Source organism: Halichoerus grypus, chromosome 4 (genome assembly GCF_964656455.1).
Source record: "Halichoerus grypus chromosome 4, mHalGry1.hap1.1, whole genome shotgun sequence".
Classification (NCBI taxonomy): Eukaryota; Metazoa; Chordata; class Mammalia; order Carnivora; family Phocidae; genus Halichoerus; species Halichoerus grypus.
In genome coordinates, this window is record NC_135715.1 from 180,606,197 (window position 1) to 180,632,249 (window position 26,053).

Below are 26,053 nucleotides of genomic sequence, written 5' to 3' on the forward strand. Positions count from 1 at the left end.
ATGACATTTTTGTATGAGATAAACCTCTCTTAAAGTGTGTCAACCAGTAAAGTAGGAGCCATTTAAAAATCTGAAAAACAAATTGGAAGAGTTTCTTTTTTCCTTCCTATGAGTCTATCTCCTTTCTTCCTTCATTCTCTATACTTGGAACAGAAAATGGTGAACTTCCATATACTTTCTTTCTTAATAATCCATGGAGGAAGGTGAAAATAATTCACCTTTAGAAACCAGAAGCCAAAGGTAAGAGAAGAGAAGAGAATGGGAGTGTGAGGCTGTTTGTGGAAGTGTGAGCATGAGGCCATAGCAACTCAGCAGAGGTCTCCATGGACAGTGGCTACTTCCCAGGATTACCCTGGAGCTGCCTTTTCATCGGCTTTAAGATACTCATTTGTGATGTCTAAGACTACCTTTCTTTTAGGAAAAAACAGAAAAGGTCACCATCTGCCCACTGAGACCTCCGTTTACGCAGATATTTCCTAATAATGTGAAAATGGTTGAGATGACCACAAATGAAATGCTGGAGACATGCGGGTGCTCATCAGCCATAATTTTACGGTCCGTTTCCAACTCCACAATGAATTGCTTTTTTTATTCATCCTTTCTACGACCTTCAGGAGCATTTCACATGCCAGGGAGCACTGTCTTCAGATCATACATCCTTCCATGAAGATGTGCTGGCCTACCTTTCTTTGCCCACAAGCCTCAACAATTCCTTACAAAAGGACAGCCAAGATTAAGGGTGATTTTTAAGAATTGCACGTTCTGTGCCAAGAGATTCCTGCCTCTGCCTTTGGTTGGTTTCGGTTGCTCAGAAGCTTTCAGTTAGAAATGCGCAAGGGAGGAAATGCTCTGTGAGGCTAGGTAAGGCATGAGTTAGAAATGTAGCCATTGGTGGGGACACTGGTACCACCCGGAACCAGGCAGCACCCTGGGAATCTCCTGTCCCAAAAGGCCACTGTGGTACTTTCAGCTGTCAGAGGACCTTGGCCATCCTCTCTTGGTGGATGTGCCTTCCCACTGCAGTGACTGTGACGTAGGGTGGCCACAGGAAAGCGTGCTGCACAACCTGAATCTATAAGGAAGACAGCGACCCAATTTGGGAGGATCTTCTATCACCAGTGAGGCCTTCTCGAACTTAGATGGCTTGGAAAGATAACACTTACTGAAAAGTCGTCACTGGGGAAGAACAGAAGATCTCGAAGGGGATCATTCCGATAGGTCTTTTCAAGTTCTTCAATGACAGTTTCATAATCCAAAGGCTCGAGGAGCCTGGGCTTTTCCTGCTGTGGAAAAAGAAAATATGATATTAACCACCGACACACATAATTTTGTTTCTTCTCAACGCCTGGTTGGATTTCACCTCTTAGCATTACCATTGACATGATGCAGGCCTTCCAATGGAGTCGCAGAGACTCCAGGCATTTAGGGCAAAGCCACATAACTATTATTTCCAGATCTGAAATAATATGAGAGGATCTTGAAATACTTCACATCTTGCTCAGTAATTCAAGCTGTTCTCACTGAGCTCCCAAAGCTCACGCTATTCAGCCAAACACATCCATTGAATCACGTAAACCTTATTATCCCTGTCAATTTGAAGAAAGGTCCTCTGCTTGCTTGCTATAGTATTATGATCATCATCAGTTTTGCTGAATTAGATTCTTCCTTGTGAGGTTTACTTGGCTCTATTTCAAAATGTTGGCTCCCTTTTAGCAAGCAAAGTATCATGGGTTGTCTTCGTTGTCACTGAAGCATGGATCCTGTGTCAGGATTAATTGCTTGGCCCTCAGCCTCTTTGCCACAACAGAGAGAAGCTGGGTAATTCTCTAATAGAACAGAACAACGCAACTATTATGGACGCAGTGTGGTGAAAATGGAGAAGAGTCTGAAAAATTAGCCAGATAACCACATGGCTTTAAAATCCTGAAGCCAAGAGGAGAGGCACTTCCCTCGAAGAAACAGCCTATAGCACCAAATGATGAATGTCAGTGGGGAAAAAGGTGTGATTGTCACATTACAGGGTTGATGCGTTTATGCCAAACATGTGAGAAAAATGGGTCCCCAAATAAAGAACAAAACATTACAAAACAGAAAACCAAGGGCACAGTCTTGAGTTCCCTAGCCCTTTGATAAAGTATTTGTACAACTTAAATGAAAAAGGATGGTCTTTGAGATTATTTGGGGGCTCTCAGAAGCTGGAGTGGTCACCATGAACTTTGGATGCTAAGGGGAATCTCATAAATGGAAATTTTTTTTTTTCTCTAGCACGTCAGTGACATCAACAGTTTCCTGTCGACCTCACCCCTCCCCAGTCTGCAAAGCACAGAGGCTTAGTTTTGATTTCTATGGCCTTCTTTGGAAGATCTCTGCTGGTGAGGCCCCAGAAACTTACACCAAAAAATTTTAATAATTTCTAATTGACTCCTCAAAGTAGCAGTCGATGTTTTTTCTAAATATAAACAAAACCAAAAATAAGATGTGACACCGTGGACTGCTAACAAGGATTTCCATGTACTTTCTGCATTAAAATGAAACAGAACAAACCCATTTTACAAATGCTTAAGTGAGCTAAAGACGATGTAAGGTGAATATTCTCTCTGGAGGGGTCCGTCAAGTAAGACTGCCAGATTTAGCAAATAAAAACAGAGGACTCCATGTTATATTTGGAGAAAAGATGTTTAGTTGTCCAGCACAACCTCTTTAGTGAAACACCCGTGTGAAATGTTCACTAGTTTGCAGAAGACACAGAGACACTATGGCAAGATTTAGGCAATTAAAAAAAAAAGTCCTAGAATCCCTGCCTTTTGACATGATTATTCTATGTAGACTTATTTTAAGTTCCAATTCCCTATTTTCCCAGGCCAAGGTTAATCTAAAGGACCACAAACTGATGGCTCAAGAGGCAAATGCAGGCTCCAGATGTTAGATTTGGCTTTATTTTAGTTTATTTTTAGTTGGCTTTGAATGTCTTTAAGTAGCCGTGACTCACTGGAGCTCAGCTACGGACCTCAGTGCTCCGTCTCTAGGATCTCTTACCCTGGAACGTCACATACTGCTTCCTCAGACCTTCAAGTCTGAAACATGTGGCTTATTTGGGAACCTCTTTTTTTTTTTTCTCCTTCTTTTTATATTGTGCTTGTGCATGAAATGTAGCAAATGAACCATAGATTTGGTTGGTTATGCCCCTTTCCCTGGCTGGTTCTCTTGCTTAAGGATGGTGACGCCCTTCAGCACTCATATACCAACAGCCCATGATGTAACTCCTAATACTTTCTCTCTTCTCCCCGTCCTCATATTGACATGAACAGGATTGTGAGATTAGTGTGTGTTGCAATTTATGGGTTTAAAAGCAAATGACATAAGATGTTTTAGGGGGCCTTTTCCCATCCTGTTCTCACCATCCTTTTAATTTTATCTCCCTTAGTTGCAAACGTGAGCAGTAATATCAAGCTGGAGACAAGACCTTCGAAGAAGATGTTTCATGGGGGCCCACACTCCACCTAGAATTAGCCCTACCTCAATTAGTACAATAGGAAAATCAGAACTTGCAAGTCACAGGGTATTAATAAAACCATAGAAAAATTAAATCCCCAACTCTCCTTGATACACCTAATAAAAGGCATGGGCTGTAAACATCTGTTGGAAGGTATATTTTTATTAATTCATTTCAGGCTAGGACATATCAGCCAATCAATGGATGACATTTATTAGGCCTTTCCTGTTTAAATGTTGCACTGAGGTTATTTTGACACGGGGCAGCAAAACCTAGCAGAGATGCCTCAAATAATGCATTAATTTTTTGACTTCTGAGGGATAGCTTAGTAAAGTTCTATCTTTCCAGGGAATGTGTTAGTCAAGGTGCAGCATTCAAGACATCCAGTGTTTCATAATTTTGTGGATATGAGGTTTAAAAGCAAAAATAACAATGATACATTCTGTAGCACCTAGGGCCTGGGATTTGGCGGTGTTTGGCAGGAATGCTTTATGCATCTGTGATGGTGAGGATCCTGGTCATGTGACCAGTAGTTCTCTCTGGAGCAAGAGAGCTGTCTGCTCAGTGTTTCGGTCAAAGAGACAGATGTATATGAGCATGGTAGAATCAGTTAATTTCTCACTATGGCTCCTTGCAAAGATGTTGAGTGAAAATGAGAGCTGAGTAGCATTGATTTATAGCTTTAGAACAGTTGGGTTTTCCCTCCTGAATTTAATGTGCCTCTTTCTTTTGGAAATACACCAACTGGGCTAAGGCATGTGCCAAAATTATCCTGAATTGGATCGGATTTTTATAGTGCTTTTTACTCTTGCTCTCTCTCAAATGACTAATGAATTTCATTAGCTGTTCTAAAATCGCTCCAGGCATGGGAAAAGGCACCCACCAGTCAGTACCTGTTATTATGCAGCGGAGCTGTGTTGCTCCATGGTGGTAACAGGCCCTGTTGTTCTCATAAATATTGAGAGATTTGTTTGATCTACTTTCCCAAATCCACAGCTCTCCTCCAATTCAACGTCACAGCAGAAGAATGGGCTCCTGTCACAAAAACAAATGCTTTCTTTCCTTCTTCTTATTCTACAACTTCTCAGGGAACGCCAACACAGTATCTAAGCCCTAGAGTTGGTAAACCTGTCATCTTAGTAACAACCCAGGCTGTCAAGAGCCGTTTGATTTGGTTTGAAGGAGCAGATTGTACATGTCTTAGCTAAAGATGCAAATTTTGAGGACATAGTATACTGTTGCAAGGATCTGAATTAATTTCATAATTATAATTCAAAATCAAATGGGTGAAAAAATGACAACTGAGGATCTCGGCATTTGAAAGTGTGTAACAATGACAAGTTAAATGATTAAATTATCAACCTAGACTTTTCTCCAGAATAGAAGTAAAATCTAACTAAGAAATAACTTAGACTACCCAGACTTATTTTAGGGGAGTCCAAAGTAAAAGGGAGAGTGTGATTATAGGTGTTCTATGCTGAGATGAACAGAGAGTGTAACATGTACTCTGGAACCAGAATTCCTGGGGTTCTAGCTCTGGAATTGCCACTTATGGGATATGGAATATTGGACATGTTAACTAGAATCTCTGTGCCTTAGTTTCCAATCTGTAAAATGGACATCTCAGTAGGAGCTATGCTATAGGATTAAATGAGGTAATATATGTTATACTTTTAGAATAGCACCAAACCCACAGTACTAATTCCATAGGTGTTAAGTAAAGTCTGTGAGTTTAAATTTCTACTAGTCATGATTTTAAAGCACTTAAATTGTAAATTTAATGTGTACAAAGAGCAAAGAGGAGGCACTCAATAAATATTTGTTGAGTAAAAAAGTTTATATCTTTTCATCCAAGAATTCCTTTTTTGAGACTCTATTTTAAAGAAATAACTACACATATAAGCCAAGATGTATAAAAGGATGTCTTTGCAATATTATCTTTGGAACAAGTTGGAGAAAAAATATTGACCTTAATCCAAGAGAGATAAGAGTCAGGCAGAATGGTGGAGGTCATATCCCCAAAGTGAAGATATTAGAGCTGCTGCTCAAAAACATTGGTTCCTCAAAAAGTTAAAAATAGAAATACCCAATGACTCAGCAGTTGCACTATTAGGTATTTATCCAAAGGATACAAACATAGTGATCTAAAGGGGCACATGCACCCCAATGTTTATAGCAGCAATGTCCATAATAGCCAAACTATGGAAAGAGCCTAGATACCCATCGACAGATGAATGGATAAAGAAGACGTGGTATATACATACAATGGAAAATTACTCAGCCATCAAAAAGAATGAAATCTTGCCATTTGCAATGATGTGGCTAGAACTAGAGGGTATAATGCTAAGCGAAATAAGCCAGTCAGAGAAAGACAAATACCATATGATTTCACTCACATAAGGAATTTAAAAACAAAACGGATGAACATAGGGGAAGGGAAGGAAAAATAAGATAAAAATGGAGAGGGAGGCAAACCAGAAGAGACTCTTAACTATAGGGAACAAATTGAGGGTTGCTGGAGGGGGATGGGTAAATGGGTGATGGACATTAAGGAGGGCACTTGATGTAATGAGCACTGGGTGTTATATGCAACTGATGAATCATTAAATTCTACCCCAGAACTAACAATATACTATATGTTGACTAAATTGAATTTAAATAAAAAATTTAAGAAAACCAGTGATTGATATTTTTCAGACTTGTGTGTGGTAGACAGAGGTCTACTGCTGTAATGGGCTTTGGGAAGGACACTGGAAATAGGATATGGGTTAAAACACACTGATGAATGATTGTGTAGTGCCTGCCATGGTTTCCTCCTTGTAACTCCTCAATTCTTTAATAAAGGTAGTAACAATGTTTTGTATATGGTTGGCTTTTGGGGGGAAAATATGAGGAGGCTGGGGTCCATGATCAAGATGTCCAAGATGGCAAGCATGGCTACAAAAGGAGAGACAATGATTCTAGATGCACACATATTTCAATTTGAAAGTTTCAATCCAAAATACTTCCATCTCTAAGGGATAGTGAGGCCTGAAGGACAAGATCAGCTAAAAATGGGAAATAGTAAATCATTGAGGTTAAGGAATGATTAATAAATTATGGCACATCCATTCTAAGGAACAATACATGGCCATTACAACTGGAGTTTTGGGAAGTTGGTAATAACAAGCAAAATCGCTTATGTATTATTATTAAATAAAAGTGGGAATAAATATTGCACACCAGGATTTAAATTTAAATGTAAACTTAATCTGCACAAGTTCTAAACAATTTAAAGAAAGAGTAGAGATATTGATCTAAATATTATCAGTTATTATATTTGGATGGGATATGACATTTAGGATTTTGCTATTTTGACTTCTCACATTTTCCAAATTTTTCTATAACGAACATGTATTGTTTTCATCATGGTGAAAAAATGAACTTGGTCTTTCAAAACTATGATGCCTCCATGGAAACACTGGGGAATTATTTGATTTTAAAACTGTTTACCCTTTGAAGATCCACCAGAGAGGAAATGTAAAAAAATCACAGTGGGGACCTTACATGGAAGTTCAACCAGGAACAGCTTCAAGTAATTAAAAAAAAGATACATAAAACACTGGGGAAAGAAGACGGGGGAAAATAATTACAGATTATGTATGTGGTCCTAGAATCTAATGTCAGCAAAAAAGAGAAGAATAATTAGCAATGTATTAACTAAAGTATTCTGAGCTCTGTAGGGAACCACAGACATCTGCTAAGTTACTTAAACAACTCTGTGCATTGGTCATTATGGCAAAAGATGAGAAGTCAGAATCTCTAGTTGGAGGGTCACAGCATTTTACCTACCAGCTATGTAACTGGGACAAGGTATTAAGTTGCACCCAAGTGAGGGTGATTTAAATGAGTCAAAGGGCAACTTTCTGTTTGCGGCAGTGTTATTACAGGATCAGGGAGATGAGTATGAGGGGGTATTAAGTGAACCACAAAATACCAGACAAATATAGATTTGTCTTTATTTGAAAAGGAGTGAAAATTACCCCACATGTTTTACTCAAAAGCATATACCAAAACCAAGTCAAATCAACCAACCAATTAAACTCATTACACTAAATTTATCTTCATGTATCAGAAACTGTGGTACATGTTTCTATATTTATTATCTAAATTTCCTAAAAAAAAAAAAAGACTTAATATCTAGTGATTCTGTGGAAGCAATAGAAGTAATAACATAAGGAAAACAGTGACATTTTTTAATAAAAGAGCAGTGTCTCTTCTGTGAATCGCCTGAAGTCTGGCTGCTCTACCCCCCAAATAAATAAGAAAGGAAATCTACCTAATCACGTATATCAGCAAATGAAGGTGACTTTGAAATTCTACCTTTTATTTTCTTTGAGAGAAAACCTAGAAAATATTTTCAGTTACTTATACTTCTAGATTAAAAAAAAAGGGATTAAATTTAAGATGAGTTTAGTGTTCAACTCATTGGCTTTGCAAATATAAATACCTAGAGAACAATCAGGGTATAGATATAGAATTTCTTTCTGTAGCTCTAAGCTACATTCTTGCAGGTCAAGCTCCTCGGCACTGGGAGTAAATAGGATCACTAAATACTAATCAGGGAAAGGGGTTGATGGGATGAAGAATGGAGAACCATTGTGACAGTAAATTCTTCATTTTGGGAGGCCACATATTTGTGTTCTAAATTTTAAGTGTAATTAAGGAGCTAGGCCTTGGTTACTCATCGCTGGGGTCACTCTAGTTTGTTGATCTGAACTAGTACTTTTCCCTTGGTTCTCCTTTCCAGAAAAATCCGATCTTTTCAGGAAACACTATTATGAAAAAAGAACTTTTTTTCTGAGAACTTTTATATTCTTTCTGTGACATGCATACCCTCTGCGTTGCTAGTTGAGACGTTCTCAATCTTCCTCAGTCAGCCTTGTCCTTTCCAGATATCTGAACATTTATTCTAATTTGAATATTCATGACAGAATTAATTTATATCTGAGTGCCTTCTTCAGTTTACAAAACCATTCATTTTGGCTAATGATCCAGGAGAACAAACAAGTAAAAATTGGTATTTACTTCAGGACCAATACAGTAGACTCTATCAAGGCACGACATGCCAATTATTTAAACATCCCCTTCACATCTTGGCATAGAGACAACCAAAAAGCTAACAGTGAAGATCCACAGGGTTTTTAGAGAAACCCTAAAAAGAATTCCAATCTCAAGATCTCCAAAACAAATTAGAAACAACACAGCTGTTAACTAATTTAAGTGTTATCAAGATAACTGATTAAATTTCTTAGAGGAAATAAAAATACAAATGACACATGGATTCTTGAGACCTTAACTTAACCCAGGACCCTTTGGCCTTAGTGCAATTGGAACGGAACCATCTTCCACACTATTTGTGTTTAAAATAAATGAGAAAATCGGCGAGAGCTCACACAGCTGTATGCATGTCCACAGCTGTCAGCCAGTGGTCGTGTGACAGATTTAATTCAGCCTTTCATCAAAGGGAGTTTCACTGGACAACCTCTCAAATGTCTGAGCTTCAGAAAACAAGACTAGCTTTCATTACCAAAAGGGAAATGATTGAGGAAGGAATAAGCCATCTTACGCTGACCCTTTAACCTTCTCTCTGTCTTGAAGTCCACAGTTTCATGAGAATGGAAAAACACTAGCTAAATCAAAGTTAAGAACTGTACAGCTGGGCAGGCTCAGACTAAGCTGAATTTGGAAATGGTTCCCTTGGTAACAAAAACGGACATAGATCTCAGAAGAAATCAACCAGTAGTAACTCTTTAAATGTCTTAGTCCATTTCAGTGAAATGAAGCAGGTTAAAGTTGGTAAATTATAGGGTCCTTCGCAAATACAAAGAAAGATAAATCATCATATTCGACACAAACATTATAGTTAGAAAAATCAGAATATTCCATTTTGTTAACCCTTATTGTCATTAGGAAAACCAAGCATACCAATGAGCTTTCTAGAATCTCTGATGTAAGGTGTACTTTCAAACTGAATTCAGACTTTTTCAGTCTTATTTTCTTTTTAAGGAAATTTGACCGTATATACCTCTTAGCAGCACAACAAAATTCTCACGTTTTCGTATAACAAATGGTAGTAAAAAAATAAGAGTGGTTGCTTCTCCATCTAACACTGGTGCTTGTAAAGAAGTAGAAAATGTCCAAGAAGATCTGAATCAAATTTAATTACATGTCTCATTTAGTTTTCTAGAAACACTTGACAGATAATAAATATCATTAAAAATACATCACAACCCAATTACAAGTCTGCCTGATAGCAGAGAAATTAATGCCTTAGAGCCAACAGCTGGGAATTTTAGATTAATTTATATGAAATCTGTGATGAAAGCTGCCACTGGCTTAACCTTTAACACTATGTTAGTATGTTAACCGTCACACAAATGAACTTTCAGGATGAGTGTGAAGAGTGTGTGTATGTGTGTGTGTGCAATAAACACATACATGCTACACACACAAGAATGTAAATAGTTCTGTCAACAACATGCATCCTATGTGTTCAATAAATCTCTCCATAATGACAGTCAGCTCCTTCTTTTATTTCCTTTCTTACTTTTGGCTACTTGAGATTGAATGTGTATAGCAGGCGTTTGTTGTTTTTTGGCCCAGGCAACACCGCCCTGTTTTCTTTTTGTATTAGCAGTTTATTTGCCTCTGGACTTCTCTCCCCATCCCCAATAGGGACAGTTTTGGTGAGTCTCAGTGTCTGCAACTAATGGACAGTCGTGTGGGACTCTGGCCTCTTTCTACGCAAACTTCAGAGTGCTGGGGGGGAAATGTTGAATGGGCCTCGCTAGGATCACATGCCTGGACCATCAGATAAGCAGGATCCTTTTAATTATCAGACTCACCCAGGACCATGATAAGTAAACACTTTCCCTCACTGAGTTCCCCCTATGAAGCCTAGAAGAGATCATTATTGCTTTATTTTACAGATCCAGAAACTTGGATTCTGGGGACTTCCTCAGCAACTGATATCTCAACCCAGCTCAGTGTGAAAAACCTCTGGTCCTCCCCACTCCACCAGCCAAGGTCATGGCGTTGCAGGAACAGAAAACAGAAAATCCACCCACCCATCCCCTCCCCACAGGGAAGCTGCTGAAACATAGCTAACGTTTGGAGTACTAATTCTGTTCCCTTTGTGAGTTTTTGCAGTGAAGGACATCTGGAGGCTGGTCTGAGGTCACTGGGCACCTCATGGAAGGCAGTGGTGGCAAAAAAGGACCAATATATATATATATATAAGCAGGTAAGGAGGATGAAGAAAAGGAAGTGAAAGGTATATTAGGGAAATGTACATTGACTAATGACTGTGTCAAAAACCACAATGGAAATTGCCACTAATTGGGGGAATCTCTACATTCACAAAGATTTGTGCCATTACCACCAACTGGGAAATAAAAAGCTATCAGGATAATGGTGTTACTTGTGCATAGCCCTCCCTGACAAATGGTCTACCTCCTGCTCGGATGTAATAAAGGGCATCGTCATGAAGTTGACTCTACCACATTGGCAGTTCTCCTCCACCTTGCTTTCCTCCTGGCTTAACTCCTCTCCTTCTCTTGGCAGCTGGTCTTGAGACAAGTAAGCTCATTCTCGCTTAAGTCGCAAGCACCTCTCCTGAGTCCATTTAAAAGCAACTTCTCTGCAGCTACCTGGCACATGAGCTGGCGGCTCCCTCTTGCTACACTGAGTCCTCTGCCTAGATTCTTGGGTCAAATCAAGTTTCAATTTACACTTCTCTATTTCCACGGTCAGACTGAATTCAGATCCTCCCCCACCCCGCCGCCCATTACTTCAGCTTTTTTGCCTTCTCCAAACATCCATTTAGAGCTCTCAACGCTGCTTTCCATTGTTTGAACCTGGAATCTGGTCCCATTTCATTGTTACCTGCACCCAAAATCCTGGGACCCTTGCCTGTGCTTCCTTCCAGCTAATTGGCTCATTATGAAATAGCTCAAATAGGTAATTGTGAATGTTTGTATAAAACGAGGGGTAGCAGTAAGAAGGCAGGACCGATGACCAGGGAGAAAGGCTGTTCAGAAATGTGGAAGAATAGATTAAAAATGCACTTAAAAGACAATAGCACAATATATTTTATAAAATGAGGTATGTGAGACATATGTTAAAGATGTTTAGGTTAGATTCTCTTTCTATAGTTTTCACTTTTGTATTGATGGGCTGATAGGCTATTAGGAAATACGAGAGCAAGAATTTTCATGTGTATCCAAAGTTTTCCAAATACTTCCGAATCTTGCAGATTAATGATCCACAAGCCAATAACAGCTTAAAAATAACAACTGGCATTTATTTAAGTGAATTTTGCATCTTTTTCCTGACTGTACAGATGATTGATAGAATAATTCAGCTTAATCGTGTATTTAATCTCTCCAAATTAGGACATGCAACTTAGGGAGGAAACTATCTTTTTACTGACTTCCTATGCATCAGAGATCATACCGAATGATCGGTTAAAAAAAATGAAAATAAAAATAGACAAGCAGTTTTTAAAAAACCAACTACAGAGTACCATACACACTTCAAAAATTAAGAGAAGTAGTTCTACTTGATGATCTAACAAGTAAGTTTCATTTTCCTTGAACTTCTCTTTAAATGCCATTGCTCTCTCTTACAGTATATCGACTGTGACAAGCGGATTCAAATATATGAAGGCCTTTCTAGACAGTACCCTTGAAAATTAGATTAAGAAGGGAAAATTCCAAAACAATTAAAAATTCCAGTAGAATTAAATATACAGCTTCAAACAGCATCTGAAAGAAATGGAATAAACAAAATTGTGGGTTTGTGTCATGAGAGTATCAAGTTTGGGTTTTATGCCTTTTAGGAAATCACTGTGTTCTGGTTAAGCATTCCAGATTACTGTGGAATGAAACCATTTCTAAATTTGCCTTAGAACAATAAATGGTTTGTTGAATTCAAAATCCACATGATCACAACAAAAACAGATAATCCATCATAATTATCTGCCACTGTCATTATTTCACTACACTATGAGTATATCCAAAAATTCAAAAGAAAGTATTTTATATTCTCTGATATAACTTTAGGCCTTGTCTTCATGTGTTGGGCCTTTTGTCATTTGAAGTGCTTCTTCCTTATCTCCTATCAAGTCGTCTCTGAAGCTTGTCTAGAGATACTGATTTAGTTTTCAGAAGCTTAGATAATCATGCTGTGGGAACTCCAGGCTGGCTTTGGGGGCTTTAGCCAAGGTGTGGGGAGCAAGAAACCACAAGGCATTTCTAAGGCGACCCCATTAACACATAGAGCCATCTGGGACACCCCGAGTGCTCATATTGATGCAGTTCAGAATTTTGTCTCCTGAGTGACTCTGTCACTCTTCAGCTTTTTGCAAGGCTCCCAGGAGGAAGTTGTCACCTTTGTAGTCCAGTCTTCAATGTCACCGTCACTGAAAAGGCAATCTCACTACAATTATATCCCTCTGCTCTTGCCCTTGGAAATAGAAATACTTTACTTGGTTTTACTAATAGGACATAACACTTGTTACTCCCCACTTTTTACAGTGTTCAAATCATCTTTGTGGTGACCATGATCAAACCGAATTCCAATAAACCATCTTAAGACAGACCGGTATTGCTATGAACATTTTTATGGAAGAGTAAACTAAGGTTCAGAGTGATTTCAGTAATCGACCCAAGGTCATACAGAGGGTAGGTGAGATGGTCAGATAGAATGACCCCCCCTAACACTCTAATGATGTGTTTCCACTTCTTTGGATTCTCTTTTTTTCAAAAATAAAAACCACATCTCCAGATAATACTTAGGATGGATTGAGCAATCCCCTGCTCTACCGAAGAGACAACCTGGGAAAGAAGATAGGGCTATCTCAGGAAGACCAGGGCAGGCAGCAGTGGCTGGAAGTCCCCGGTGCCTTCCACAGAAGCAAGCTAATCACTGTATGAATGATCTTAATTAAATGTGAATGCATAGCTACTGAATGCTCTGGGAAAACTCCCTCCTTACTGGCTGCTTTTCCCATAGTGCTCAGTAGCAATACCTTCAAATTCAATTAAGATAATTCCTAGAGTGATTAGCTTCATTATATGGTGAGACACTGGGGACTGTCCTGTTGCCAGGCTGTGTGTGTGGTCCGTGTGAGATAGACAGGTTCTTCTCCCGCCTGGTGTCTCAGCGGTCACTAGAAGAAGTCAATTTCACAATGACATCATCTGCGGAACTTCTAAGTTCCACCAAGAGAAAGGCCACTGGGAAATTATATTTTTTGGACTGTTCTAAAGGTTAAAATCATCCCAAACCAACCAAGCTTTTCAAACACTTTTCCTCTTTAACAGGCTCGTAGTAAACAATGGATGCAAGCCAGCAGACAAGACACAACTGGGGACCTCAGTGGGTGCATGGGGACCAAGAGGTTAGTTTTAGGACTCTGCATATTCCAGTTATGAAATGCTGGTGGAGTGATATGGGAACAAGGTTGAAGGGCTCGTTTGCCTGTGTTTCCCAATGGGTGACGTATACCACCGAGATACTGAGACAGAAACCCACCAAACAACAACACGGCACCAGCCCTGTGAGCCAGACCTCTGATAAATTCTATTCACGTTAAATTACCACCAAATACATTGTCAATATAAAGAGAACCACTATCACTTAAGACAGAATATTCTTTTACCTGATTTTGGCCTATTGGGCTGACTGACCATTCATTTGATTATTCATATTCATTAAATGACTATTCATAACTAATCATGATCGTATATGTAATTTTTAAAAAGCTGCTCTGTTTCTAGATTAAAGATGTTTATATGAACAAAAAGATTCTTCACCCCTAGAGCAGGGGTACTCAACCAGGGCAATCACCCTTCCTGTCCCAGGGGCCATTTGACAAAGTTTGGAGACATTTTTGACTGTCACAACTGGGGAGGGAGTGTTTACATATACGGCACTGAGGCCAAGGATGTTGTTAAACATCTCACAATGCCCAGGACAGCCTGGCCCAGGACAGCTTGGATCCAAAATGGCAATAGGGCTGAGGTTAAGAAACCCTGCCCTGAAGAAAGCAAGCAAACCCTAAACCACTCTGTAAAACGAACGTTCCTGTAAGAAGAGCTGCCCGATGATGTTGTCACAGCCATTTATTATATAACATGGGCCTTCCACGTTACATGTGAGTGACTGATGCACTCCTGCAAGAGGTTCTAATATTCAGCCATGGTAGTTCCTACAGATAGACATCTAGAATTCTATAACAAGTACACATTTCCAGAGCCCTCATTTTGTTTGCAAACAATAATAAGGCAGAAACATTTTTCACCATAAACAAACCAAATCTTTTTAACCTTTAAAACTTACTATTTTTCACTTTCTTACTTGGCTCATTTAATCAAATATTTATTTACACTTTCTTTCATAATTTGGACCATTTTTTCTAAGAATTTTAAAAGAAATGAGTGATACGTGATCAAAATAGAGCAGTAATTTTTAAAAAGACCTCACAATTACATACAAGTCATCAACTGAGGTCATAATTGAGGTGATTGTAGTAATAGTTAAACTAAATTCTCTCTCAATACGTTTTAAAATAATGATGTAAGTAATTCGAAAATAATGATGTAAATAAAAGAGGATATTTATGATCCAAATAGAATATTCTGTTCCATCCAGGACCTTGCCCAGCGCCTATGTTAGAACACCACCCACGGCTAATCTCTCTCTGTTTTTTAAAGTATTGAAGAAAAGACGAAAAACAAACATTGACATCCGGATACCTACAGAGCTAAATCTGTGGATTTCTTCTTGATTTATTCTCCTCACAGTTCTTCTCTTCTTCCAAAATTCACTGGCCTCCCGTTTAAAAACCTTTCCTCTGAAGCTCATTGTATCCTGTTATTTGAGTCGCAAAATATTTAAAAATAACCAATTTCGTTAAAAACCTTCCTTCTAAAGCTTCACCAGGCAGAACAAATCCTCCTTCTCTGGTGAAAAGGGAAATGCTCATGCTACATTACCATAACTCAACAGAAAGGAAAAGAAAACCAACAAGTTACCGCTTCCTGTCACTACCAGCTGTCCTGATATGCTTCTGTGCACGTATTCTCCCTAGTCACCTGCTTTAGAGTAAAAGACAAAAACACAAAATGGCTTTGGACATTTAAGAGAATTGCTCATAGCTAAATAAATCACAGGATGTAAAATCACCCATGGAACCATGTCAAGACTGAATTAAAGAGCTGATTTACTATAGGGCTCTAGGTCTGCCACCGAAACCTCCACCAGACTTCATCATCCTGAGTAGACCCCAAAGGGAAACTGTCATAATATGCCTGGGGTCTGAGAAGTTTATTTCAAACAGTTGCTCATACAAGTGTAGATTAAGTTGGTGGTTTTCCAAGATCATCACTTAGGGCACAAGGAGAAATTAGAATTCTATTCATATTGGTTATCTAAATAAGTTGTACTCTACAACTATTTAATATAATAGATATTGACATGGACACCTTGATTCTCTATGGCAAATAGTTACAAACAGTCAAATAATTTCCTAATCTGTACTCACTTTCTCTGGAGCTATTTAGAACTGCAACTCTCCCTTCAAACCTACCCGAATTCTCCTTCCTGTTTTATTCTTCTCCATGACACTTACTAGCATGTGACACTACACTACATTATACTTATTTATGTTATCTATGGTTTGTCTTCCTGCACTCAACTCTATGCTTCACAAGAGTGGGAATTTTGTCTGTTTCATGTACCACGTCTTCGGTGATGACAACAGTGTTCGTCATCCAGAAGTTTCTCAGTATATAGCTGTTAAGTTTAATGAAAGAATAAATGAGGGATTGGGGTGCCTGGCTGGCTCAGTCAGTTAAGTATCTGCCTTCGGCTCAGGTCATGATCTCAGGGTCGAGCCCTGTGTTGAGCTCCCTGCTCACTGGGGAGTCTGCTTCTCCCTCTCCCTTTACCGCTCCCTCCACCACCTGCTCCAGCTCTCTTGCTCTCTCTCTCTTTCTCTTTCAAATAAATAAATAAAATCTTTATTAAAAAAAGAATAAATGAGGGGCTTACATTTATTATGCTTAATAATGAAGCTTGTCCCCTATGTATATTCTGTTTTGAAATATTAGCTATTGACAAGATAATTGATAATTTGTATAAATAAACATAGACTATGGGAGTGTAGTCAAACTTTTTCTACTAGGTGCATGAGATTAGAAATATTTGAAGGCCACTGGACTAGGAATTAATTGATTAGATGAAACATTTGAAAGATTGATTCCAGAAAGATTGTGTGAAATAGCTATTCGGTTGAAGATTTTGTTTCTTCATCTGCAGGATGGACCTAGTCAACAGTGCTACCCAGCAGTTTGAGGAAGCTGCTAAAGGAACCACTGCTTGCCCATGAAGCACTATGTGGGCTATGAAGATGGTTGAAGGAGTATTTCCATTGACGACTGATCTCCATGACCATCAAGATAGAAGAAAGCCCTGCCAACTAATTATGTCTGCTTTTATATCAGGGAGGGTCAGTTCCTAAGGCATTTGTCAAAGGCTCCCCTGTGCAAAGCACAGTATGGGGTACATTGTGGATACAGACAGGATGCTTAACCAGGAGAGCAATTTCTTTGCAAACGGTTCTCAATATTCTGAGAGTTTTGACTTTTAAGAAAGAAAAATAACAAGGCTGTTAACTAGCTAACACATTTTGCTCAGGCCCTAGCTAGAAGTAGGAGTCAGCTACAGCCAGAAAGAGGGAGTGTTAGGGCAACGGGGGACTATGAGCAAATACAGTGTGGTTTTTATGGAGACTTTTGTTCCAGAGCCCTGTCTTCTTGTTCCAGTGCTCAACACGTTTAATGGTGCAGGTGCACGGTGGCCACCTTGAATGACGCAATGTGCAACCCAGAAGTGATTGGTCCCAAATGTCCTGTGGCTTTCCCCTAACTTCCTTCAGGTCTTCTAGCAAATGTCTATTCCTCAGAAAGCCTCCTCTGTCCCTCAGTTTAAAACTGTGGCCTTCTCCCCCTAATCTTTTTTTATTTTTTATTTTTTGCCACAGAGAAAATGGAATAAGACATGTTTCCTGAGAAAAGGAAAGCCACTTCTCAGGAAAGCCTCTTTCTGAGGAGCCTCTTTTGCAAACACAGTCCTCGATTCTCTACTGAAGGTGGTGATCTTCAGGAAAACGCTCACTTAACCAGCTCATCCAAACCACAATGGCCTAAGTAGATGCCATCTGCTTATTTAATAAGCCTCCCCGTTCATCACAGTTGCTTTTTACTGATGCAGGCCATTCCCTTTGCCCCAGTAATAACCAGACATAGTTGAAGTGTATCCATACACCCGAGACTTGAGGCACTCATCTAATTCTACCTTGTCAGGCAGTGATTTGTGTAAGATGGAGAAAGAGAGATAGTGATTGTTCCTTGTCAAAGTGTGGACACTGAGGAAGCTTCTTTCAAGAACTATGAGAAAAATAACAAGATACTATAAAAATAAGAGGTAGGGAGGTAAACTGTATCATCATTTTAAAATTACCTTAGGCAAACAAAGATCCCATACAGCAGAAGCCCTTTTGTTCCACGGTCATGAAATATTTAGCAATTTCACTGTATGTCTTTAGCTCTGAACAGATTTTACCCTCTAAGTAACTCTTTGGCATCTGTTAGATGAGCAGGCACATCATAGCACATGCAGACTTTTCGGATTTAACTTGTTTCTTTCAGGACATTATCAGAGTCTGCCTCTGGGTCACCTGATTTCCTGGGGTAAGATTATGTTTCTATTTTAAGAGCTGAAAATAGTGTTTTGTGACCATTTTTAGATTACGGACCCATTTGAGAATCCAATAAAATCTGCAGACTCACTCGCAGAAAGATGTAAGTATTCAGAACATGTGCATGCAGGGTTGGAGGTCACAAATCTCGGAAGTCCATCCATGGATCCTCTTATCCGTGGTAGCCTAAATCCCTAACTTGTGATTTTAGGTGATAGGAACGTTGTAATGAAGCATTTAGTAATACTGAGCAACTCTTGTGTGACTTCCTTTCTTTCTAATATTTGCATCTAGTCTCTCCTCTATTCCTCTTTAGGCGCCACAGTTCTTTATCCTGGAGTCCCTCCCACTCCTTGACTTCTGCAATGTGAGAATGACTCATTTGTCCCCTTGCTTAGCTGTTGATTGCAGCTCCCTTAAGTACTTGGCATTCCCAAGGCACATATGGGGACGTCAGATAGGCATAACTTGGGGTGACTGCAAAGGAGGAGGAAATTCTGTAACATGGAGTGTGGTATTCCATGGGATGGCTCCACTGGGGACCTCCACTGGGCTGTGCCTTCCTTGATTTCAGACCAAGCCTGTGTCTCCAGCATTCTGTGATACTCCACACCACCCCAGTAAATTCCTTTTCTGCTTAAGTTCAGACACGTGTTAGAAATTAAAAAAAAAAAAAAAAGCCTACATAGGAAAATGGGCAAGAATAGAGATAAACAGAAATTAGAGATTAGTTGGCTCAACCACCAGGAGTCACTGTCAAACTCATTAGTAGAGATCTGGTACCAATACATGTAGAATTTATTAAGTACTATACTCAAGGCATTGCTGGCTTCGTGAGAAATGAAGTTAGCCTTAAGAAGCTTGTACCTGACGGGCGCCTGGGTGGCTCAGTCGTTAGGCGTCTGCCTTCGGCTCAGGTCATGATCCCGGGGTCCTGGGATCGAGTCCCACATCGGGCTCCCTGTTCAGCGGGAAGCCTGCTTCTCCCTCTCCCACTCCCCCTGCTTGTGTTCCTGCTCTCGCTATCTCTCTCTCTGTCAAAATAAATAAATAAAATCTTTAAAAAAAAAAAAAAAAAAAAAGAAGCTTGTACCTGACAAAGGACTCACTAGAGTTGAAGGAATCTAGGAAAGCTTTATAGTAAAGACAGAACCTAAGGCAGGCTTTGATTAATAGGTGGGAGTCAAACAGGTGGGAGAATGGTAAAGGATACTCCAGGAAAGAGGAATGTAGCATGAAGAAGGCATGAGATAGAATGGTTAAGATCATGGGATCTGGAATCAGCTTGAATTCAAATCCTGGGTCCACTTTTTCCTCACTGTGTATTTTCAGCTCAGTTTTCTCATCCCTCATAAACTAAGGATAGCACAGTAGCCACCTCAGAGAGTTTTGTAGGGATAAATGAGATGACACTTAAAAATTTCAGCATATTGTCTAATACATAGAAAGCATAATGACCACTTATTACAAAAGCTAAGAAGCAGGTCAAAACAGATTTTGTAAGAAAAAGTAGGAAGTCCATCTTGTCTATAGCCAGGGTTGAGAAGGAGAGGAGTGGTGGAAACAACTAACAATAGAAGCCAGGGGCCACTTCATGGAAGGCTTTGAATGCCAAGATAAGGAGGTTTCCACTGCATCCTGAAAGCCATGAGAAACCTGAAGGATTTCTGAGTTACAATTAAAATAGTGCCTTTGGAAGATTCATTTGGTAGCAGTACTGACCCAGGTAATAACAGAATGGTGGAAGGTAGAAAACATGGCAACAGAAACATAATCATAGATTTCACTGAGATTATAAATGAAGATCTGGCAATTAAATGGAAAATGAATGGTAGTTGAAACTTATTGAGCAAGTACTGGGTGCTGGATGCTGATCTAAGTTTATAGTACCTTCTTTAAACCAGTGACACTGTGAGCTAGGTATTATTATTATTGTTATCACCATCCCAGCTTTACAGAGGAAGATATTTGGGTCCTGAGAAGTTAAGCAATTGGTCCAAAGTCTGAAAGAAAATAAATAGCACAGATGGGATTTCAACCAAGGCAGTCCAGCTCCAGAGCCCAAACTTTTAACCAGAAGGGAGGGTCAAAGATGCTGGCAGGTTTCTGAGTTTGCCATCAAGGAGATGGAAGATATGACTGAGGACATAGAGTAATAAAGAGAGAGGACTTCTTTTCCTACTAATGCTGATATAGACATGTTGAAGTTTGGGTCAAGAAGATAGGAAAACAGACATGTCCGGCAACATTGTTGTATGTGTGCTGGGAACTCATGAAAGATTCAGTGCTGGAGATGTGAAGCTGAAAGTCACCAGAAGAGTTAAAATTGAAAAGTCTAAAAGTAAATTGAATTTTTGGAGAACAGGTAGCACAGAATTGAGAACACAGTCTTGAAGTTCTTTTACATATGATAAATGGAAAGCCATTTAGGAAGTTGGGAAGGCACTGAGATAAAGGGGGGAAAGGTCCAGGGCAGTGCGGCACCCAGATGCACTGGGTGGGGAGTTCAAGGATGGTGCTCATAGCATCTGAGCAGAGATGGATGTAGGACCTAGAATGTACAAAAAGATTCAGCGTGAAAGATAAGCAAGATGAAAAATAAGGACCTTGCAGTCTTGGATCCAGACAGATCTATATTTGAATCCTCTTCAGCCATCTATTAGATGATCTCTGGCAAGTTACTTGACCTCTGTCTGCCTGGTTTTTTAATATATTCAATGGAGTGGTGAGTATATAGCTTATAAGGTTGTTGTGAAATAATAAATATTAGTACCTGGCATTGAGGAAAAAATATATATATTTTACATATACACACATAATTCCTGTATGTATATATATAAACATTTATTGAATATGGTGAGCATTTATTAGCTCTACATAGGTTGTATTTATGTATAGACACACCTATTATGCATATACATATACATAGAAAACATATGAATACTTGTATATATATAGTATTTTTTTTAATATGTATGTAGTATTTAAAGTCTGGCTCCATGGTGCCCAGTCAGAGAAAGTAAGTTTGCAATTTTCAATAGATAAGAGTCTGGATATTTGGAAGTTAGTTAAGATGGGAATTATTAACCATATTGTAGAAGAAATAGGAAGATGTTAGAAATTTTAGAAAAAGTTCTGTTTGTATTAGTTTTCTCTTGCTGCTGGAACAGCTTACCACACATTTGGTGGCTTAAATCAATACGCATTTGTTATCTCATAGCTGTTGTGGGTCAGAAATCTGGGTACGATATGGTACACCGTGATTCTCTGCTTGGGGCTTCACACGGGTGTCAGCAGGGCTGTGTCCCTTTCTGGAGATTCTAGGGAAGAACCTGGTTCCAGACTCTTCAGTTCAGGTTATTGAAAGAATTCAGTTCCTTGTAGTTGCAGGACTGAGGTCCCCATCTCCTTGCTGTCAGCCAGGGGTCACTGTCAGTGTCTAGAGCCTGCCTGCATTCTCTGGCTCGTGGTCTCTTTCTGAGCTAGCAACAAGGGGTTGATTGAACAACCAGAGAGTCTTGGGACAACATCCTTAGAAAACTGTCTCCCACACAGTCATATTCTGGATAACAGCTTGGTTTTTGTGCTTAATCTTTTAAAAACAAGTTTAACTTCATGAATGTACTGAGAAAAAGGTTTAGGTGAGGACAGTACTTGGCCTTTGAGTGTCATTTCTACTAAGCAGTGAAGATGCAGGTTGCAGTGGAGCTAAGAAATGAGTGAGAGGAGATAAAAATTTGGCTTATAGACCCCTTCCTGGGAAAAACCAGCAGTGAGATATGGTGAGAAAAATAATTATAGCTCTGGGGAGGGGCAGCAGAACCAAAGAGACAAATTCGGAAGACGAATAGTGGTGGACAAGTAATCGGATATATAAACACAGAAAATAAAAGCAATAAGCTAAGGCAACAAGCCATGAGGTCATCTTTTTTTTTTTTTAAGATCTATTTATTTATTTTAGAGAGAAAGAGAGAGCATGCGTGGGAAGGGCAGAGGGAGAGGGAGAGAGAATCTCAAGCAGATTCCGTGCTGAATGTGAAGCCGGATGCAGGGCTTGACCTCACAACCCTGAGATCACGACCTGAACCAAAATCAAGAATCGGACACTTAACCAACTGTGCACCCAGGCACCCCTATGAGGTCATCTTTAAAATGTTTAATTCCATTTGCACAATATTTGAATAGGTTGTATGATGGGCAAATGATATCCTCACTGAACCTAAGAAACCAGAGGACAGAAACTTGGGTTTCATTGACTCTGCATCTGAACCAACTTGATAAAAATGACCCAAAAAGTACCGTTGGGAATGCAGAGTAACTGAAACCTTGGTGGTTGTCTTAGATAGCTACACATGATGTCATGCTCGAATCCGCAAAGCCTAATTTGAGCAACCAGCAGAGCAGTTTCCTGTGTGTTTCCACCTGCTTTCATGCTGCCTCTTGATTCCATCTTATCTTTATTCTAATTTATTCTTCCTGCTAAGTTTTTCAGCATGTGCTGCATTTACTCCTTCATTGTTAGAGGATATTTAGATAACTCATTTTATTTTTTCTCTTCCATTTCTGATCGATTTCCCTATTTCCTGCAGGTTTGTGTGCTGCATGGCTTTGGTCACATAAGACAAAGCAAGGCTGTGTCTCTGGGTTCAGCTTGCCACCGTCCACCTTGTTTAAAGGAAGTCAAGCACAAGTAGCTACTTCCTCCTTCACTGTGGTCTCTCCTGAGCCTGGCCCCAGGCAGCAGTGCTCTTTACGAAGGTTCACTACTTCCTGGTGAACAGCTCAGAGTTACCCTGAGAGAGCCCTGAGGGGTTTAAATGAAGACAACATGGACGCCTGGGTGGCTCAGTCCATTAAGCGTCTGCCTTTGGCTCAGGTCATGATCCTAGAGTCCCAGGGTCAAGTCCTGCATTGGCGGGGGGGTGGGTCTCTGCTCAGCGGGGAGTTTGCTTCTGCCTCTCCCTCTGCCACTCCCCCTGCTCATGCTCTCTCTCTCGCCCAAGCTCTCTCTCGCTCAAATAAATAAACAAAATCTTTAAAAAAATGAACACAACAAAACCTCTTATTTCTAATGTAGAGTTTTCAGTGGGCAATGTCTGTGGAATACAACAGTTCTTCCTGTCCCCTAACTTGCACTTCAAATAGCATTTGTTTTAGTATAAAATATTGAGAAATTTCATGGAAAAGAAAGTGCCATGCAATGTGAACCTCACTGAGGGAGAATGTAGACATGCCAAAAATAGAAACAGACAGCAGTTGTGTGTGTGTGTGTGTGTGTGTGTGGCACTGTGTGCTTGATGTGTGTGTATTGTGTGCATGTTGTGTGTGTGTGCATGTACGTAGGCATAAATGATCTTTACTGCACTGAAATAATTTATAGTATTCAGTTCATAGCCCTTCAAACATGTATCAAGTTGTAATGATACTGTTTATATTGTTGAATTTAAATAAGTCTCGGGGTAAAGTTTCCCACTTAATCAGGATTTGGTGTAGGAGTGAAGGGGGTAAAAAAAACCTCATTTCTTACAGAGTCTCGTGAGCCCATCTTAGAATCTAATAGCAATCAGTGAAGGGGTGATAGTTTTTTTCTTCTCAATCGTGGACTTTATCATTGGCTCACAAACTTCTACCAGGAAAAACACTGTAGCCTAGAGGTATTCATACATCTCACCAATAACTATCTTAATACATTATACGGGAAATGAGGAACACTGGCTTTAATGTTTGCCCTTTTCTCAATGTTCCATTGGGTATTTAGGTATTTATCACCCATCCCGAAGTTTTTCCTGCTCTATGGTAAAGGCATTCAGCCACCCTCAAGACATCAGCTTTCTCTTGGTCTGTTACAAAGTTGGGAGATCCTCAGAGGCAAGCATTCATTCTGATGGAGACCATGCCTTAACTCACACTCTCTTGCCACCATGCTCAGAGCCAGAGCATAAGAACATGACAATAACAACGGCAAACATATTATATGATGTTCTAGGTTTATGTTTCACACGATATATATATAGCTGGAATCTTAATGCTCTTTAAAAAGTCATGCAGCTAATTCTTCACCTAATGTTCTTCTCCCATTAAAAAAAATAATCAACCCCAAATCAACATATTTTCTACAGGACAATTTTTCTTCTATCTTTTAAAGAAGACTGAAAGGCGTTCTGGATTGAGGCAGATGATTTCTTTTACAAATGATCAGATGAAGACATTCAAACAGAGCCTCCCAGAAGATGGGAGTTGAGGGACTCTGAATCAATGCTATTATCTTTGATCAAATGGACTACTGCCCAACAGCCATTTCCCCCAGAGACAGGCATTCTCTCTGCCGGCTGGCTTGGATCCCATGCCAGCTTCCCGCTGCTGGCAAAGTTAACTACACACTAGAATTACTTCTTTTAAAATAAAACAAGCACCCAAAATTGGCCTCCTATAGTCATTCCAATTGCTAATTACCTTGCTTTCACGATGACTGTCACCCATTGTTTAATAATTACCCCGAAAATTACATTGTACACAAGTTTTATGGAGAGGGCCAAGGTCTTTCAAATCTGTGAATCTCAAATGGAAAAACTGGTTAATTTATATAATATCAGCATTACATGTATTTTATTCTTGTGGTGGTCTTTTTACTGCAGACGGATGTGTCTTTACAAAGGGAAGGCAGTAAAGCATTCTTACCTAAGCAATTTTGATAAGGAGACAAATTGTCACGTAAATGTCAAACCTGGAGAATACATGCCACCAACTATTCAGACCAACTGTTTGCTGGTGGATCTGACTGATGGCCTAGGTGAGCTCTCTACAACCAGTCTGCCCACAAACCATTTCTTTAATGGTGTCACAATGCATTCATATCTCCTAGGGCCTTGGCCAGGAGGAGGCAAAGCTAACAGCAGACTTTGATTTAAGCACTTAATGCCTTGCATGGTAGAAATTGGAGAATGATGGAAGGGTCTTGGCTTTTTCAATCAAGAGCTTCTTTCTGTTTTTGACGAATTAATTGTTGGGCTTTCCTTATTTAGCTGCAGGTACTGTGGTAAACTGTGTACCTTTTGATGTGTGATAGGTCAAGGTCTCTAGTTAAAGGACAAATTAACCTTCCTCTATTGTTCTTGTCAGGTGCCCAGGAAGGACTGAAACAACAAACAAACAAGCACTGGACAGCTCTGAGAGGGGCACCGGTTCCTATCTAATCTGGTTCATGAGAATGGGAGCAAATGCAGAGGCTCCAATTCTTTGTTAAACATTTCTAGGTCCTGGTCCATGCCAGGTATGAGCGACGGACAATTAGGACAGAATGCCCATCTACAGTCCCCATGAGAGATGGTGGTACACATCAAACAATCTGTGGAAATACAAGAAGACAGAAACTAGGTGTCAAGTGAAGAATAGGAGGCCAGAACATGAGGCCACACAGGCATGGGGACATGAATCAAGCCTGGGCAATGGTAGGACTTTGAAAGTCACCCCTATAAGAACCTTAAGAGAGGTTCTCTTGTGTGTCCGAGAATCACATGGGAAGGTTGCTAAAAATATGGATTCCTGGACCCTCTCTAGGACCTCAGGGGGCCTGGTGGGGCCCAAGTAATCTGGCTTTGTAACTAACATTCAGGTGATTCATTTGAAGGTGCTATGCAAGACTACACTTTGAGAAACCATGACTTCGAAGCTGATTCACCTGAATAGTTTTCTTAGGTAGAAAATCATATAGTAGTGCCCCCTGGGACCCCACTTCCCAGTGCAAATTGTTGTTT

General features: G+C 39.7%; 1 protein-coding gene across 9 annotated transcripts in view; it reads right to left on the reverse strand.

Annotated features, from left to right (window-relative positions):
- Window positions 1–26,053, reverse strand: part of DOCK10 (dedicator of cytokinesis 10) — a 254,355-nt gene that overhangs the window by 145,644 nt on the left and 82,658 nt on the right. For 6 of the 9 annotated variants that reach the window (XM_078071375.1, XM_078071373.1, XM_078071372.1 and 3 more), the window contains exon 2: window positions 1,164–1,283. In XM_078071375.1, coding sequence (XP_077927501.1) covers window positions 1,164–1,283 — 120 coding nt within the window. Of the gene's footprint in view, window positions 1–1,163; window positions 1,284–15,298; window positions 15,549–26,053 lie in introns of those variants that run through there. The other 3 variants (XM_078071376.1, XM_078071374.1, XM_078071377.1) reach the window with 3 other exon arrangements.